The sequence below is a fragment of the Solea senegalensis genome, linkage group LG10 (genome assembly GCF_019176455.1).
Source record: "Solea senegalensis isolate Sse05_10M linkage group LG10, IFAPA_SoseM_1, whole genome shotgun sequence".
NCBI lineage: Eukaryota > Metazoa > Chordata > Actinopteri > Pleuronectiformes > Soleidae > Solea > Solea senegalensis.
Genome location: NC_058030.1, coordinates 16,812,365 through 16,830,508, shown reverse-complemented (window position 1 = coordinate 16,830,508; position 18,144 = coordinate 16,812,365). Strand labels below are relative to the sequence as shown.

Below are 18,144 nucleotides of genomic sequence, written 5' to 3'. Positions count from 1 at the left end.
TAGACAAATTGCGGTTGTGAAGACAACTACAGAGATAAACGCTAAGGGGTCTTGAGCTCTGGTCAGGGTGTCTGCAGATGTGGCTTGGTTGTAAATGTTTAGTTACTATAATGTAATGTGGGAGGGCCTTTCTTCTTTTTAAGTGCAGGATTGAAGTGAAAACTTGAATTACACCAGGAAACTACATATTGAGCAATATTGTGATAAGTCAGTTTTTCTGTCCTCATTAACCACACCATTGAAAGTTTGCTTGTTGAAATATTGCTTTGTAAAAGACATTATACACCTTGACCTTACACATTCATCAGACTGGCAGATATGAAAGACAACATATGTTTTATGCAGCAGTTATTTCAATTTAATCATAGAAGCACAAGGCATTAACATATTTGTATTGTTTTTTTTTTTTATCAAATAACATTTATAAAACTATTGTGCAAAACAGTGTCCTTTTAATCTTTTTCAAGGGCTCTGCACCAGTGGATAGTCATTGTCCTCTTAAATTAGGAAATATACCAAGTATGCATAATTTAAACAGCAAGTACGCTTATACACTATATATACATTTTTACACAGACCTGGATTTTAAGTGCCCCTTACTCAATGATAAAGAACAAGGCAACTTTTACAATCAGTGAGAAAACCAATAGGCTGTACAGAGAAAACAATAAAAACAAGAAGATTTGCTGTTTGGCAGGTTCTTTTAAAGGAGCTTTCCCAGGCATTTGGCTGTTTTTAACGTGTTGAAAAATAACCAGAGACCAATTTAAAATCTGAACAGGACAGGAAAGGACTGCACAAACATAACAGTTAAACGTGTTGTACATGCAGTCTACCAGCAAATCAAAACCAAACTCACAAAAATACAAAATAAATACGATAGTTAATACATTTCAAGTTACTAGCTGACCTTACAGTCAAGAGATTCACTGTGGTAATGAACCTGTCCTCCATTGTCTCACATGGTTGTACACTAAGTGAGGGAGACAACAAAGCTGACAACAGTTGGGGCAGGAAATCTTTGTCTTACCACATATTTTGATGTGAAATAAGTGTCTTTTGAAACAGATAAGTCAGAAATGTTTGTAGGCCGAATAGATGTAAACACTTTGTGCTGACATTTTTAACAGTAGTTCATGGCATCTTTGTGCATTAACACACTTTTCATATACTCTGTTTTTTTTTTTTCATTAATTCTACATATGAACTCTACATGTATGTTGACTGCTGAGAGTAATTCAGTGCTTCTCTAGTTCACACACATATAGCAGATGGTCCTCTGGAGACTTTCCATGGCTCTTGCTGAGGTGAAGCTTGATGGCGTGCTTGGTGGCAAATTTACGGACACAGAGCTGGCAGCGGTACACTGCCCCGTTACTACTGCAGTCATCCTGTGACTGTGGGGAAAGGAGGGACTCCAAGGGCACCAGTTTCTCAGTGAGACATTGGGGGTCCCTCACAGTCTGTTTGTGATACAGCTTGGCCAAGTCCTTGATTCTGAAGCCTAGGTGGGCTTCCAGGTGACACACATAAGCTGCTGGAGTCCGGATCTGCGAGGCACAGTCACTACAGAAGAAGGTGGGCTGACCTGAGTCAAGGTTCTTTAGGAACTTGGTTCTGCCCGTTCTCCTTAGCTGGTACTTAACGTTAGCCAGCCAGTGGCTGATGGTGGTCATAGAGAGACCTGTGAAACGAGATACGTGCATTCTTTCCTGTGGGCTGAGGTCATTAATGATATACTTTCCTTCTGACGTCTGCCTCAGGCTTGAGGCAAACTGGGCCTGCAGAAGGAGGAGGTGCTGGGGGTTCCAGTTGGAGTGACGGCCTTTACGCTTGTGGCCATGCAGGGACGCCTCGTCATCGTCATGAGTGGACCCCACAACCTCAGCTTTATCTGTGACCCTGGACCGTGGGGGCGGCTTTGGGACATGGTGGGACTGTGTCAGGTTCCTAAGCATGTCTGAAATATCTGACAATGCATTTTCATGTAGAGGGCTCGTGGATGTGTAAGGTGAGACCACTGTTAGTTTTGCTGGAGTAACAAGAGAAGCAGGAGAGATGGAAGAGGCTGTAGATGAGGGAGTTAGGGGGGCAGAGCCGACAGAGGCTCCCCTTTCACTTTTCCCTTTTGTGAGGTCCATAGGCTGGTCATCACTGGGCTGGCCAAAACTATTATCAACTACAGTTTCCTGCTTTTTGATTTGTGAGGGAGGGGCAGCCACAGCAGCCCTCTCAGCCATGCTCTGGCTGAGCCTAGACAGCAGGCTCAGGGGATCTTGGTTTGGCAAGGAAGGCTTGGCTGCTTTCCCCAAATGAATGTTCATTACTGACTGAAGAGCACTTAGAGGGTTGACAAAGGGCTGCTCTGGAGGAGTATGGCCAGTAATAATGGTGGTGCTGCATCTCAGTGTAGAGGCGTGAGGGGACTTGACTGCCATCTCTCTTTTGGATTCTGTTGCTGGGGATGCTCTGTCGCTAAGGCTTCCCCTGTCACTATTGGCTGGGGTGACTGCCCTCCACTCCCGAGGCGAGTCAGCCTCTCGGCCCTTCTGTGACTCTTCAGCTTCACTACTGCAAGGGGAGGTGGGGTTCTCCCTCTCGGGGGACAACTGCTTCACCCTTTGCTCTACCTTTGCTACTTTCTCGGTCACTTTTTTCACTAAATCTTCTATTGCCTGGAAGTTGTTGCTGGGAAAGGGGGAGGATTGACTAAGTGGTGGAGAAATAAGGGGTTGGTTCTTGGATAATTCTCGATCCCCTCCATTAAACAAGAACTTCATTGGGGAATTCTTTTCCATGCTGCCCTGGTGGAGTTTCAAAGCACTAGGGAACTGATAGGCTGCATGGATGCTTGGGTAGCCCCCCCAGCTTGGGTTCCCACTCTGAGCCTTGTTGATGGCTGATGTCACAGTATTTTCCAGTGATTTGAGTATATCAAAGCCCCCTTTAGGGCTTTCTTTAAGATCCTCTTCAGTAAGATAGTTATACTTTGAGATGTCATATTTTTCCTCCTTCTCAGAATCTTCCTCCTTCCCAACAGAAACTGCAACTAGCTTTTCCTTTGCAACAGTCTCTTTTTGAGTGCACTCCTCCTCAAACTCCTCCTTCTTGATCTCTTTGAGAGGAGGGGAGTTGGCAGGGGGAGTTGTGGTAGTCTGAAGAGGGGGAGGAGAGAAAGTAGAGGGTGCCAGTGGGACAGACTGGACCGTTTGTTCAGTAGGTGTGGCAACCTTCCCACGACTGGGAGAGGTGGCCTCAGGAAGCGTTTTGATCCTCTTTCCTAAAGTACTGGTCATCCTCAGAAAGTGTCCTGTCACCATCATATGGGTTCTCAGCTCCTGCAGTGTATTATAGGAACTGCCACACTCCATACACTTAAGAATTTGGAACTTGTTGGATTCAAACTGCCAAGCATAGCTACCACCATTTTGGTGGCCGTAGCGGTTATTTGTGGTGGTGTAGGGGCTGGAGGAGGGTTTCTGCGAGGGTTCACTCAGGTCTGTCTGTGGGTGCATAGCTTTGGAGGTTTCTTCTTTAGAACGTAGTGAGGCAGTGAGGTCCAACCCCACAAGTCCTCTTTTCTTAGAGGACATTATTTTGGCTGCCACAGGGGCCATGGGCTCCTTCAGAGGCACTTTCTGGTAATGTTTGGTCTTAATCATATGGACACTGAGGTCCTGGAGAGATTCAAAGGAGTGACCACAATACATGCACTTCAAAACTTTCTGGGCATCCTCCTTCCCTTCCATCTCCAAAAGGGACCGCTTCCGTGGTTTAGACCAGCGTTTCGCACCACTGCCTGCCTTGTCGTGGTTGTCATCGCGGTAGTGGCCTGTATCGTTCATGTGAACCGTCAGCTCCACCAAGGTGTCATAAGCAGCACTACAGCCCTTACAGCGGAATTTACTGGCCCCAGTGAAGATTGATCCAAAAAGTTTTGGGTTTTGTCTATGGAGCTGGACTGTACTAAAGAGGCTGGGCTCAGACTGAGCAGAATGACGGCTTGGGGGAGGATGCTGTTGTAATGTCTTTGCTACTGCAGTCTGGTGCCAGTCATAGCTACCACTGCTGCAGCTACTACTGCTACTAGTGCTATTGCTGCGAGTTGGCTTCTCTGCAGGAGCTGGCGGCTGCACCTGTGGCTGTGTAGAATTGAAGTTTACTGGTGACCACAAGGGGCTGGTGAGGAAGCTGGAGTAGATAGCCTTCATTTGTTCTAAGGTGTCCATGCCTATGGGAGGTGTCTTGGTGCCACCATTCAGAGGTGCTGTGCCCAAGCTGCCCTCGGCATTTCTGGAGGGGCTCTCAAAGTCTGAGAGCCGGTCACTGGTCTCACTGACATGTGACTCACTGTCCATCTCTTGTCCCGAGAGCTCTGCAACTCCAGCTGATTGCTGGTCACATGCCTGATCCTTGACAGGCTCTACACTTTGCTCCACAAACTCATCTTTCTTTGGAGGGTCATCCTGAGGGGCTGAGGGAAGGTCGTCCACTTCTGCTTCCTCACCCTCCACGGTGTGCTCTGTCAGCTCCTCGGGAGAATAGGCTGCAAGGAGAATGGAAACAAAGAGAGAAAGAAAGAGATGAGTTAAATTGCAGGGAGTGAAAACGCCACGTTAGAATAACTGGAGAAAAAGTTTCCCTGCTATGTGTGCCCGAGGACTCCCAGGGATAAATGAGCCATCTGTGTGGGAGCCTTTAAAGCTGAGCTGAGAAATTACAGTCATCCCATTTCACCTCATCAACCGTTGAGGTGTTATTTTCCTCTAGGCGAGCCTGTATTTATATACTACCCCAGCCACACGGAACTTATGCCTCCCCTCTTTTCACTCCTTCTATTGGAGGAAAACAAAAAAGAAATATCTTGGCAAAAACATAATGCGCCATTTTATTTATCTCAGGGCGCAACAGCTTGAAATGAAAACTAAATCTGAAATTAATGAAGCCCAATCTCACTGTGGCATTCTCCTCTGGGGTAATAAATGAGTTGGATCAACCTCCATCTGTCAGTTAATATGTCTGACGCCTCTTCATCTGCCTCTTCTCTGATTACACACACACACACACACACAGAGCGAGCGAGAGAGAGAGAGAGAGAGAGAGACAAAGAGCATATCGCTAAGAATTTAAAAAAAAAAGGTGAGAGACATTTGTTGTGAAATTCTGATATGTTCAACAGACATTGTCATCTGGACTGGGGTGAAGTGAGACAGTCAGTGCGCAAGCTGCATTATTACAAATGAACATCAACAGTCCAAACAGGTGTTAAATGTAATGCAAACCTAATAGAAATAATTTTCAAATGAAATGAACAAAAAAGGCAGGAATAGAGGGAGCCTGAGATAAGAATAAGATGAAAGTGAGGATTGTCAACAAGACGGCAATGCATAAGCAACCCTGTCACTTTGCATGCTGTGGCCCACTACTCACATGGGAAGAGATGATAAGCATGTGTGTGTGTGTGTGTGTGTGTGGTGAGCTGATCCACCTAAGGCCGACTCACCCCTCCCTCTGCAGTACCACCTCCCCCCATTTGCTGTCCACCTCACTCACTAAACCACTAAACTTGGAGAAAAACAAATAATCTGTGAAACAGTGGATGGCCTGTGGACAGGTCTGAGGCTGTATGGACATTATTGTAAACTAAGACAAATGCTGCAGAAAGGAGCTCTATAGTCTTTAATGGTTCGTGCACTTACACAGTTGAGTCTGTGCATTTGCACACAAACACACACACACACACATCCATTCTAAACAAAAATGTCATAGCTGAAATAACTCTCATTTCCAGTGCTAACAGCCAATCTCGAGGCGGCCATGTGGCTGGCGCTGGTCTGATTTGGGCCCTGGGGGCGCAGTCAGCAGGCAGCCCCACTGAGAGGCTAGTCTAATGGAGACCTGGCAGGTGCGGCCCACTCTTCGTCCTCCCGGAGATTTGGTTTGTCACTGGGTATCCATTACCTGCCATTCTCCGCTGATAGGCACCGACAGCCCTGATCAAAAGATGTCGTCGGGCCCCAGTTCGCTTGGCAGTCAGTGGCATGTCGTTTGTAAAAAGGGCCAAGCAGGGTGTAAATAAAATGACATGATCACTTCCCTGGCCCCTCATGTTCTGGACACAATTATGATAATGTGGATGTGGAGGAGAGGGGGGGTTTGGGGAGGAGATGAAGAAGGTGGTGAGGAGGTAAATCGCTCATGCACGGGCAAACATGCAGGGGAAGATATCTCACTCCCACCAGTGCTCAGGCGACTGCCCACACCCTCTTCCCTTTTGCTTAACTTTCACTTCCGCCGATCTACATGGTATTCGTGTCAGATAATCACTGGAAAGAGGAAATCCAGGCAGGATGAGGTGGATAATATGTTTGTGTCCTGACGAGCTGGTCACAGATGTCAGTTTGCTTCAGGTGAGCCTGGCATGTTGTTGACCAAGTTGTCAGGTTGCCTTTCTCATCCAAAACAACAAAAAAAAATATTCCACATATTTCTCCACACCGTCATTAATCAAACTACTACTACTGTATTCAATGTCATGTCGCACTATCACATCTGTAAGTCTTACTTTGTCTTTCTCCGCACATTGACTGCATAGTAACCGTTTTAAATTACATCCTAATAAAAACACAGCCCTATAGGTTATTGTTCATTTGTCATTAAGCCAAGATAGTGCAGGAGTGGGGGTGGTGTGTAAAAAAGGACTAACTATAAAACCTACAGAGTCTAACTGTGCTCCCAGGCAATTTAAAATGCAAAACAAAAACCATTATGTCTGAGCACTATCTGTTAATTTAATCCCCAATGACTGATAATCCATCACACAGGGCGACAACCACATCCAATTATTCTCCCTGGCTTGACTGACAACAGAGGTGATTTATCAAGCTAATAAAAGGTGATGGGAGTATAGAGGCTCCCTTAGAATAAAAAAAAGAAGATGATTATGAATACAACAATACTGTTGGATGCAGTCTTAACTAATATCTCGGCACACGGTGTAGGACCAACATATGAGTTTTTGTGGTCCATGTGTGAGTCAGAGTGAGAAAGTGTGTGTTTGTGTGTGCGCTTGTAATGATAAAGTGAGGTGAAACCATGTGGGGAAAAGACAAGAATCATTAGGTTCCATGAATGATTCCTTTGGGGAGGGGCTGTGGATAAGAAGGGTAGGAGGTACGCATACACACAATCAACATCTCAGTCACGGCTCACATGGAAATCGCAGTAACACGCTCTTGAAAACACACATGCTACAGTAAATATAAGGCACAAATGCAGAAGATACACAACCTCAAATAATGAACACCCCCCACACACACACACGTAGACACAAACACAAACAAACACACTCATACATACACATTGATGCAAGCGATGAGGGAAGACAGTGACATCTTGGCTTGCAAGAGGCATTCCTGTGGAGTATCATTTTCATAAACATAAGGGCCGCAGACGAGCAGGGAGAGATCATCTGATAGAAATACTGCAGTGCTACTATGACGATCAGGAACAACAGACAGGGGCAGGGACAGGGGGGTGATTAAGCAGGAAGGTGCTGTGGCTGCCTGTAAAACAGAGCCTTTCAGTGTCTCGCACTCTCTCCGTCTCCTCTCCTCTGTCCCATGAGCTATTCTCCTCAAGTGCTGCTGAAAGCACGGTCTGTTTTTGATGCGTTTAAATAGGCCTTACATGCAAGAGTGATAATATGTAAACCTAAAAAAAAACAAAACAAAAAAAAAAACTACTGTGTATCAAGTAAAATCTTTGCATTATTTTTTGGATGCCAATAACAGGAAACCTGGAAAGTGCATATTCCAGGTCTGGCTTCCATAGCTGGAGAAACCGTCTGGGAGCCAGATCACACCCAGTCGCAGAGGAGTAAACAGGATGTGTCATTAAAAACTCTACCTGGGTCTGACCCTCATACTCACATGACTGCTCGGTCTCTAGAAAAAAGAAGAAGAAAATGTACAACCTTGCCGTAGGCGCTATGTTAAATTAAAAAAAGCTCAGTCCATCGCGGGGTCATAGCAAGCACAGTGTTTTTTATTCTCATCAGGTGGAAATTAGGTTCCTTTTCTCTGAAACTAATATGTTTAAATTCACATGCACAGATAATACTATGCACTTCATGGAGCATATGCAACATTGGACATGATACTGATTCATGAAGAAATATTAGAATGTGTGATTAAGATCTTTAAGATTACGAAAGCAATGTTTACATGGTTTTTCATAACTGCTTTGTTTTTTTTTTTATTGCTGTATGCACAAAGAGACGAGTGCAATCCAGGGAGGGGAGAGGAAATTGTCTACATGGGTGGTCCCTCAGTGCTTACTGTAAAGATTACAGGAAAGGTTTTTGCATTGTTCAAAGACAACAACAAGACAAAAATCCAACAACAAAAGGAAAATAAAGGAAGCACTGGAGGTAAGTCAGTTGTGACTGACTTAATTAATTTCAAATGTTCTTCTATAGACAATAAAGAAATAATCCACATTAGAGTTGCCGTTCTAAAACATGACATATTGACAAAGTTTATTTATTATCCAGTTAAAGAGATGCCACATCCTTTGATCACACTTCGGCAGAGATATTTGAAGTCAGTTGGAAATGCGGGAGGAGTGGGAGAGGAGAGAGTTAAACTGCGTCACAACATGACAAGAGTTTCTTGACATGTGCACACTATTTTAACTGGACCTTGACGCCCTTAAACCAACACGGCCCCTCGGCAGGGGGCTCTTACTGACAGGAAACAGCTCCAGAACACCACAGGACAGGAAGTCACCCCAGTCTCAATCAAACAACAACAAAAAAAAAACTTTAAACTGCAGACTTCCACCCACTCTCTCAAGTTTCCCAGCTGCCTGAAACCCTTTAAATAGATCAGAATAATTTAGTCCACAAACAGCCCCATTCTGTCAAAACAGCAGCAGATCAGTAACATACCTAAAATGCCTTTCTGTTGTACACATTTGTCAAAAGTACCATACTCAATCAAACTTAGTCCTCTGCCTACTTTCCCTTTGATCCTCACATACTGGCTGGAAGTCCCACGAGAAAACGGGAAAATATGTAACAGGTGATCTGCGGCCATTTGTAAAATTAACAAGTCCTGACATTAAGTCACTTTTTACTATTACGACCAGAGACAGTGCTGCTCACATTCTTTTTGTTTTAAAGCTACTGCCCCTACACACCTCTCAAACCACATATCATGTTACAAGCAATCATGGACGTCTTTGTCAGTTTTTATTTGTGTGTGTTCTCTACCCCCCGATGGCTTTGTGAATACATTGTGTCCGTCGATTGTAGTGCAGGATGTGTGATACGGGAGATGGGAAAAACAGAGAGATCATTCTGGCCCCAGGCAAAGCTTAGGGCTGAACTTTGTCAATTCACATAGTAAGGAGAGAGAGAGAGAGAGTCAGACAGACAGACAGACAATAAGAGAGTGAGGCAGAGAGAGCGGGCAAAGGAGAGAGACAGAAAAAAGAGAGAAACAGACAGACACCAAATAGATTCTGCCCTCAGCTGATGGTTGTGTTTTGACTGGACCTCATAGCTGTCAGCTGCACAGACAGACCTTGAGAGCTAAACATTCATTTTGTATCTCCGACATGAGAGAGACACATCAATGCCTCCAGTTACCAACACTAACACAAATTTGTCAGGATCCATTGTGATACTTGCTACAGCCACAATAAAGTGATTAACCAAATGTAAACTAAGAAAAAAGAGCCAAACACAAAGTGCTCCCACAGGTGTCGATCCAAGGACAGTCGCTAACAATGATGGAGGCGCCGCAGGAAGACGGTGTTCCACAGCGACATATATGCATCAGGCCTGTTTCGCCTGTTTCGTTCGACGCGCTTCCTCTGGTTCATCTTTCTACCTATATGCCTTCCTTGGGCAGCTCTATAGCAAAAAGGCCCATGAAGCAGAACTGCAGTATATTTCCCCCATTCCTTAAACTGTTAAAAGCCTAATAAAACAATGCTGTTTAAAGGTCATCAGGTTGTGTGAATAAGGCAAGACAGTAAAACAGCAGGATGACGGCGAGGCTCCGGCACCATACTCAACATACTCTGGGGTCTAATACAAAGACTACTGCGCGTTTGGCTTCTTCCTATCAACATTTTAGATCTTAATATTCGGTTTGTGACAGAACTCCGAATATAAGCTTTTAAACAATGTGCCAATTTTGAACCCAGTAATTAAAACTCAATGATTTTTACAAAAAAAAAAAGGTACATTAGTGTATGGGAACAGTGAGTTACACAGTGATCACTGAAAGCCACATGCACCACATCTATAGTAGGTGGAGTATATCAAAGTCATAGCACTTGGCAGTACTCAGCTTAGTTAATCATTTGCATGTTTTAATGTCTTTCTTTCCATACTGATTAAACGGGACTAATTTAAACCCGGCCTGATTTGCTCATGTTTTCTTTGTTCCACTCGCTTGGTCATAAATGTCTCAGTTGCTGTTGTTACAACATGGAGACTTTTTTTTGTTCTTTTGTCCTTGGCGGATTGAGTGTGTTATCATTGATGATGACAGAAATGTTGTCCAAAACCTTATAAAAAATGAGCTACACATGTGATTGCAATGTAAAAGTTGGTTTCAGACCTGACTGTGCAGGTCTGATATTTACGCTCTGATAAACGTTACTGTATGTAGACGTCAGGTCAGGTCTGAAAGTCATGGGACGGATATGAATTGTGGCCGTTATTGAAACAGAGAGACAGACGCACGTACGTCTGACACAAGGATTAGGTTTGTAGCTTGTGGCTGCCACTGAAACAGGACTGTGTTTAAAGTTGAATCTTAGGTTAGGAGCAGAGACGGGGGGGTGAAATAGAATAAAGTTGGGGCTTGGGACAACCAAACCCCTCTCACAACACACAGCTGCTGCCATGATCGCCTAGCAACGAGGAGGTGATGGACATAGACTGAAGATGGATGGCCACCATAAATCACAGTAGTGTGTAGGAGGAGGAGGTAGAAGTCAGGCGCAGGGAACAAGAAACAAAAAAACCCAACAAAATAACAGTTTTTTTTTTAACTTCACCGTAGCAGCAGAGCTGGCCTTGCCTTGACCTCTCACTGTAATATTTTATTCATGATTGTTTGGGAATGATGCAGGACTGGGGACGCCTTTGGGCAAAGCTAAATGGAGACACCTCAAGGTAATTATCCAGTCACTTATATTGGCGCTATTGGATTATTATATAACGTATAATCCAAATAAATGCCGCTGGGTCTTGTGGTGTGTCTTTCAGTGTCTAAAGTTTTGTCGTGATTCTAACTTTTTTTAAAGGATGATAATAAAGACAGACTCTACCTTTCATAAAGCAACGCTTCAGGCAAGGCAATCTGGGTAGTGTAGTTGCGGGATAAACATCCCTGGGCTATCTGATTATGGCCTACTGCTGCGGCACTGGTGTCTTGTAACACTCAGAGAGAGCGCTTAGCCATCCATCACACAGTGAGTGTCTGTCTAAGGCTTTCCACCCTGCTTCTTCTCGTCCTGGCTCTCCAGTTACAGCCATACACGGCCGGCCTAAATAATATTCTTCATGATAAATGGCACTATAAGCCTGGTATCCATCATTAATCTGATTTTTAAAGAAGCATCCATCTTAGGGAGAGCCTGTTAGGGCCAAGGGAGAGCAGAGAAGCTCGGGTTCATTTAAAGGCCAGGCTGCTGCATGAGTGATACCTGTCAGCTGCGCTCATCAGGGAGCAGCACACACACACACACACACACGCACGCACAACATTAAACATTGACGCCATATGGCCAAATGTGCGCACGTGTACACACACACACACACACACACCCTCAACAATGTCTCTACGCCTGTCTGCTGTGCATACATTATGAGTACACAACGCTAACACACTTGTCGGACGTGTACACTGGCAAAGCATATTTCTCCCCTTCCTTCTGACATCTAGAGACGTGTCATGGAAGAACATTCTGTCACTCATCATCAGAAAACGACTCAGAGTAACTCAATCCACCCTGTCATCTCGAAAAAATCTCCCCTCCCAAACACATCTCCTCAAGGCTTTCAGGAAAACTCACTCTTCCCTGGAAAAACTCACACACACAAACGACTCTCTCTCTCTCTCTCTTTTCCTAGCTCTCCATTCCTCTCTCTCTCTCTCTGTTTCTACTAACTGCACACCTCATTCTCCATTCCTCTCCTTCTCTTTGTCTGTCCTCATCCACTCTCTGTCTTGTTTTTCCCCTCTTTTACTCTCTCTTTCTCTTCCTCTCTGCCCCCCCCATCCACCTCCCTTCTCTGTGTGTCTGGTAAAGCCTGTTTGATAAATGACACACGTCACCGTGTCAGAAGCAAAGGGTGGGTCAGTGATAAATGACTCTGTTGAAAAGGAAATCGGCTCTCTGGCATGGCCGGGCTATTCTCCTCCTGGATTGGGTTTCAGGACCCCTGAAGACCAGAGTGGCTCAGTTTCCCCGAAAAGAGCACACATCCCACCAGGCTCTGACGCTGTCTACCTCTGGGAGACTAAGAGGAGGGGGGTAAGAGGGAGCCGGGCTGGGGGGGGGGAACCAGCCTGTCCCAATTGTCGCCACAGTGCAGCTGCATCTATCACAACAGTGGTGGGACTATTTTTACAAAGCCTCCAACTCAGTGCCAGACAGCAGTCCCGGCTGAAAACCTCTCGTGAAAGCACACTGAAAGCTGAAAGGGAAGAGTGGATGGCTAACGGTTTTTCTATTTGTGACACTACTACAGCACTTACTCTCTTCTTTCTCTCCTGGAGTCCAACCCTATAGCCTGACATCTGCCAAGTGTGTGTTAAAAAGGAGAGAAGGCCCATTTCACCGCCCCCGCTCTTCTCCTTTTCGTCCCCACCACCATCGCATCCTCCTCCCCTCTCTACCCTCCTTTTTTTTTTTTTTTCCTCCCCTCCTCTCTTGCACTCTCTCTTTCACTCACTTGCTGGCAGGGTGGCACTGTTATCATTACACGGGCAGGATTTATGGAGTCAGGGCCTATGGCAAAAACAAAAAGGCATCTGTCAATACCTGTGGGAAACACTCCGTCAGCCTTCCTCCTCCTCCCCCTCCCAGTGGTGCTCACAGCCTCATTAGGTATGCACTTATCAGACACATAGATCACAGACGTGACTCAACCTCACCGGAATCCAGCTACAGGACTTTCATTAGCAACAGGGCCTGCAAGGCCAAAAACATTTGCCACGCTCACACCTGCAAAACAACACCAGAGGAGGCTTGTTGTTGTAAAAGCTCACTGACGCCGTCAGTCCGTATGTCGGCCGAACAATTAAAATCCCAACTCGAGCTGCTTCGTGCTCCTCGCACATAAACAACAGGAAGGCAGAGAGATTAACAAAAAAACAACTTACATCATTTCACATGTGCATCAGTAAATGTAATGTGTGCTTGTGTTTTTATTGGCGTCGACGCCGCGTGTTTGGTTGTGGTGTCTTGTGTTACTATAGCTAACGTGCAAAGACAGAGAGACGGAGGAGAAGAAAGCGGGCGAGGGAAAAGGTCCACAGGGTTAAGAGAATTATGGTCTGACCCCAGTAGGTGGTCTACAGTTACAATTCCTTTCATCACTACGACAAGCAGAATGACACACACACACACACACACACACACAGCAAAAACTGGAACGTACACATGATCACTCCGTTGATCTGAGCACGCACACACACACACACGCATGCATGCAAACACGTACAGAGAGAGACAAGAGTGATAGCTGCCAATCTGGCAGCTATAATCCTGACCCTGCAGAAAGAAGAGACTGTTGCAGTGGCGCTTGCTCTACACACACTCCCTTTAGTGTCAGACTCTCTTATAACCCGTTCTCACTGGTCAAAAAAACCTGTTAAACACCGAGTTCAGACGGGATTTTGACCAGTATAAGGAATGTGTTTCATTTCATTCCCGCGACTGTGACTTTGCGATGCATGAGGGTTTTAAATCAGCCGATCGGCATAAGTGGAAATGCAAGACCTGGGTGAAAAAGCTAATTTCTTTTTTGTCTTCATTTTTGGCAGTGATGCAAATGGCGGCATTATTTCCACTGCAACACTAAGATGCACATTCATCTTCTGGCTGTTGGCATAGCTATTAGCCATGAATGTTTTTAATGAACCTTACTTTTTACAACTTGGAACGATGCTGAATATTTGTCATCTCATCCCCCTTCATTTTATTTCATTTTAGTAGCGCCTTTAAAATCACTTGCCACCGAGTTTGAACGAAGGGATCAGCGTAGAAGTCACGCTATAGTAGAGAATGTAAAATGACCGTTTTGATGTGGTGCGTCTGGGGCTCCCTATTTCACGCACAGATGGAAAAAAAAACACAACACCACAGGGTTACAGAGCTGGGCGTTCATCACATTTTAAATCGGATTCACCCAGGTTCACGAATCTCAAGTATAGCCACTCATTTTTGAGTGAACGAGGCTTCATACACACTCACGCACAAACGTCCGCAGTGCAGGTTGTAAAAGAGGGAAAACGGTTAAGAGGATTTCTTTCTCTCAGGTGGGCACACGACACACAAACACAACAAATGTTGTCCACACGCTGCCACCCTCTTGAGGACACTGTCCAGGTCAGACATTCCAGTGAAATTGCTGTGCTGTTGCCCACATGCCGTAAAAACCCATGTCAACTTCCTGTTAAGTCGCTGGAGTATTTTATCTTCCTGCAGCCACTGCAACAGCTTTGGGCAGGACGAGGGCTCTGTATTTCCACAGCTGTGGGAATATGTTTCCTCGCGTTTGCTCGACTGTTTACGTGGCCAGCTGCCCTTGGTTGTTAAGAGCACTCAGACCTGACCCAGGTACGCGGAGCCCATTTGTCACTTGCAGCGGAAAATTGAGTTACAGCACAACCAAAGGCGAGCGGCTCTGTGTAATATCAAGTTGATTACATCAAAGTGGTGGCAAACCTCATTGGGCTGGGCACCCCGAGCTTGTCATCTCCAATCACGGGGCCTGTCAGGACTCCATCAGCCTCACGGCTAATTGGTCCACCGCTAATGAAGCAGGCAAAACAAGTTTTCTACTGTGGCGAGAGAAACCCTCTCAGACGGAGGAAGGAAAGAGAGAGGGAAAGAAAAAGAGAGAGAGAGAAGCTGAGAGTGTGTGTTTCAGAGACAATGAGAGAGCGATGCAGGGTGGGAGTGTGTGTATGTGTTGGGGTGGGTTGCGGTGGTGGTGGTGGGGGGGATTTTTCATGCAAGTCTCAAGGTTGCAGTGGGCTGACTCTCCCCCTAAGTCCCTAATCAAGGCCCATCATCTGTCATCCTTTTCTTTGCTTTCTCTATCACCATGCTCTGTGCTGCAATCAATTCATCATCACCCTTTGTGTGCCACTGAACAGTTGACAACTTTATAACTTGCAGCTGCACGGGCTGACTGACAGGGGTGGAAGGGGAGCATGAAAAAAATGAAGAAATGAATAGATGAATGAATGAACAAAGACGCGTGGATTGAGGAGGAAAAAAAAAAGTTGTTTTCTAAAAACACAAAACTATCTATATTACAGCCCTTTATGCCCCGTTCGTCAACAGAGAAACAGCAGTGTGGCAGGGAGGAGAGGGCAGAGAGGAGATGATGAAGAAAAAAAAACAAAACAAAAAAAAAAACAAAACATCCTTCTCACTGATCTGAAATCAGAAAGCTTTCAGTCATTCGTTATGTGCTCCCCGCGGCCACTCTGAGCCAGTGAGCATGTACATTAGGGCTGGGGCATTTTGATGAAATAAAAGCCCAGGCCAGCTTATGGCTAAACAGAATGGGAGCACTCACTCAGCCTGTCTCTGATTGACCATTAAAGCCATTGATGAATGGGCCTGTCAGGGGAGAGACAATTAAATCAAACATGAAACAAAGCCGTTGTGACGGCCCGGTCTGACAGAGCAAACCCATTCCTCCCCTCCATTACATAGCACACGGCTCCTTTTACAACCCCTAACCTACTCCTCCCGCCTCCTCTACCCACTGTGTGTGTGTGTGTGTGTGTTTCCAAAGTGAACAAGTGAGCATGTGTACTTGGGAGTGTGATGTTTTCTGCTTTTAGTGTGTGTGTGTGTGTGCATCTGTTTGTGATGTCTCACTGTTAAAGCACTTTGTCCCCCCTTCTTTCACATTTTCGTGAGTCACTTTGCCATTACAGTGAGAGAGACTGTGTGTGTGTGTGTGTGTGTGTGTGTGAAAAGTACACAGGGCCTCTCAAAGTGGTTTAAACGTGACGTCAGGGGCCAGGCTGCAGCACATGGTGGGAAGTGATTTTCTGATGCAAATCGGGAAGGATCGGATCAAAGCCGCATGACAGCCAATCAATCAACCGTCAAATCAGACATGGCAACTGTCGATTACGGCTCCTTCCAGCCCACGAAACTCCATTGTCTGCCCTCAAATTGTTTATCTTTTCCCAAGGAGGGATAGAAAGCACGGAGGTAGCGCTTTTCTCGCTTGTGCAAAGAAGTTATGCGCTGAGATCAAATGCGCACAAAGCCCCCGTGTCCCCGTCAAGCAAACACTGCTTATTTTCCACATGGTTTTGTAATTGTACATTGAATAAAGATGGCAGTTCGGATCCGTAAACTATCAGGGATTCAAGTTGGAAACAATAGGAAGTGAAAGTTTACAGCAGCCAACTCGTCCGCTGGGACAACAGGAGCTGCGCAGCGCGTGTACGGCGAACACGCAGATTGTTAGTCGACTAAACTGTACACCCGTTTGAAAACAGATAACAGTTCGTATACGAGCTCTGCTGCGAGAGAAGCCAAGAGTGACAAGGCGCAGCGTTAGAAAAACACAAAGTGGAAACGGAAATGCGGTGACTGTAAAGTGAGCTCCCCAAAACAAAAGGTAACATCCGCTGCTTTATTCATTTTACGCACATTTCACTTGGATTCACGTACGTACCTGCGGCGCGCTTGGGCGCTTCTTGTTTCCTCCGTGGCATTTTCTTCTTTTTTTTTTTTTTTCTTTTTCTTTAATGTGAGGATCTCCGGTGAAACTCTTCTTTCCTTTATTTCATATACGTCCTCGCTGTATCCGGGAAGATCCACCTCCACTCAAGAAAAAAAAGATTCACGCCTTCGCGTAGTAGACTGCACAACATCGGGGAGTCCGAAGGGAAGAAGAGGAAAAACTAAAAATCATCGTCGCGGAATAGCGGGGGGGGAAAAAAGTCAGCGGTGGAGGGGGAAAAATGAATGAGGTGGAGCAGAGTGGTGATGTGTGTGTGTGTGTGTTTCAGATCGGCGGCGTTAGTGGCGTTAAAGATGTCAGTGTTGATAGCCAGCGTCCACCTCGGCTGCCTGGTCTGGCAACAGGCAAAGTTGAGGGATAAGAGAGACGATCGCGTCACTCACAACAGGAGAATGGGCAAACCCACCGCTCCGTTAACTCTTTACTTCTCAGAGAGGGAGGGAGGGAGAGGAGGGAGAGGAGGGACAAACACACACCACACACACACACAATCAGTGTCCTCCTGTACACATGTGTGATTTTGTGTGAATCACAGTTCAGTGTGTTATTACACGCATCAGGCTGATTATCTGCAGCCACAGAACCGCAGACAGAGGAATCCTGTCATGTGCTCAGATCCCTTCATCATGAAAGAACTCAACCTTTGTCACATGTTTGTTTGGATTTGTAATGGAAAATGTGTCACATGTATATCTATACAATTAAAACACATGACTTTGTTGCATTTGTATTGTAATGTGTCATTATTACTACTATTAAATTCCACTTGTGCTAAAATCACTCAATTCACAATATAGCAGGATCTCACCTAATATGTGTGAATGTTTTTTTTCAGTTTTGGACACATATGCATGTATCTCTCTGTATTTTAAATGTATTCTCTGTTAATTCTGCTGGAAGGTACATATAAAGTATATATATTATATTTCTGCCTACTCCTTTTCAAACATGGGACGAGATGTAAATGTAAACGTTTTGCCATTGCAAATCTATCTACTACTGTCGTGCTGTTACATCCTCCGCAATGGACATTAAAGGGAAAACAAACTACTGAAATGTCACATACTATAAAACAATATTTATATATGTAAAAAAAAATATTTTACACAACATAA

At 45.2% G+C, this 18,144-nt stretch overlaps 1 protein-coding gene across 1 annotated transcript; it reads right to left on the bottom strand.

Moving 5' to 3' along the window:
- Positions 1–333: 333 nt before the first annotated feature.
- On the bottom strand, positions 334–17,105 carry tshz3a (teashirt zinc finger homeobox 3a). The gene is made up of 2 exons (XM_044036422.1): positions 16,961–17,105; positions 334–4,546 (listed from the first exon to the last, which is right to left on the bottom strand). Exons 1-2 carry the CDS (start codon positions 16,998–17,000, stop codon positions 1,239–1,241), a joined length of 3,348 nt encoding a protein of 1,115 aa, XP_043892357.1. The 5' UTR covers positions 17,001–17,105; the 3' UTR covers positions 334–1,238.
- Positions 17,106–18,144: the final 1,039 nt, after the last annotated feature.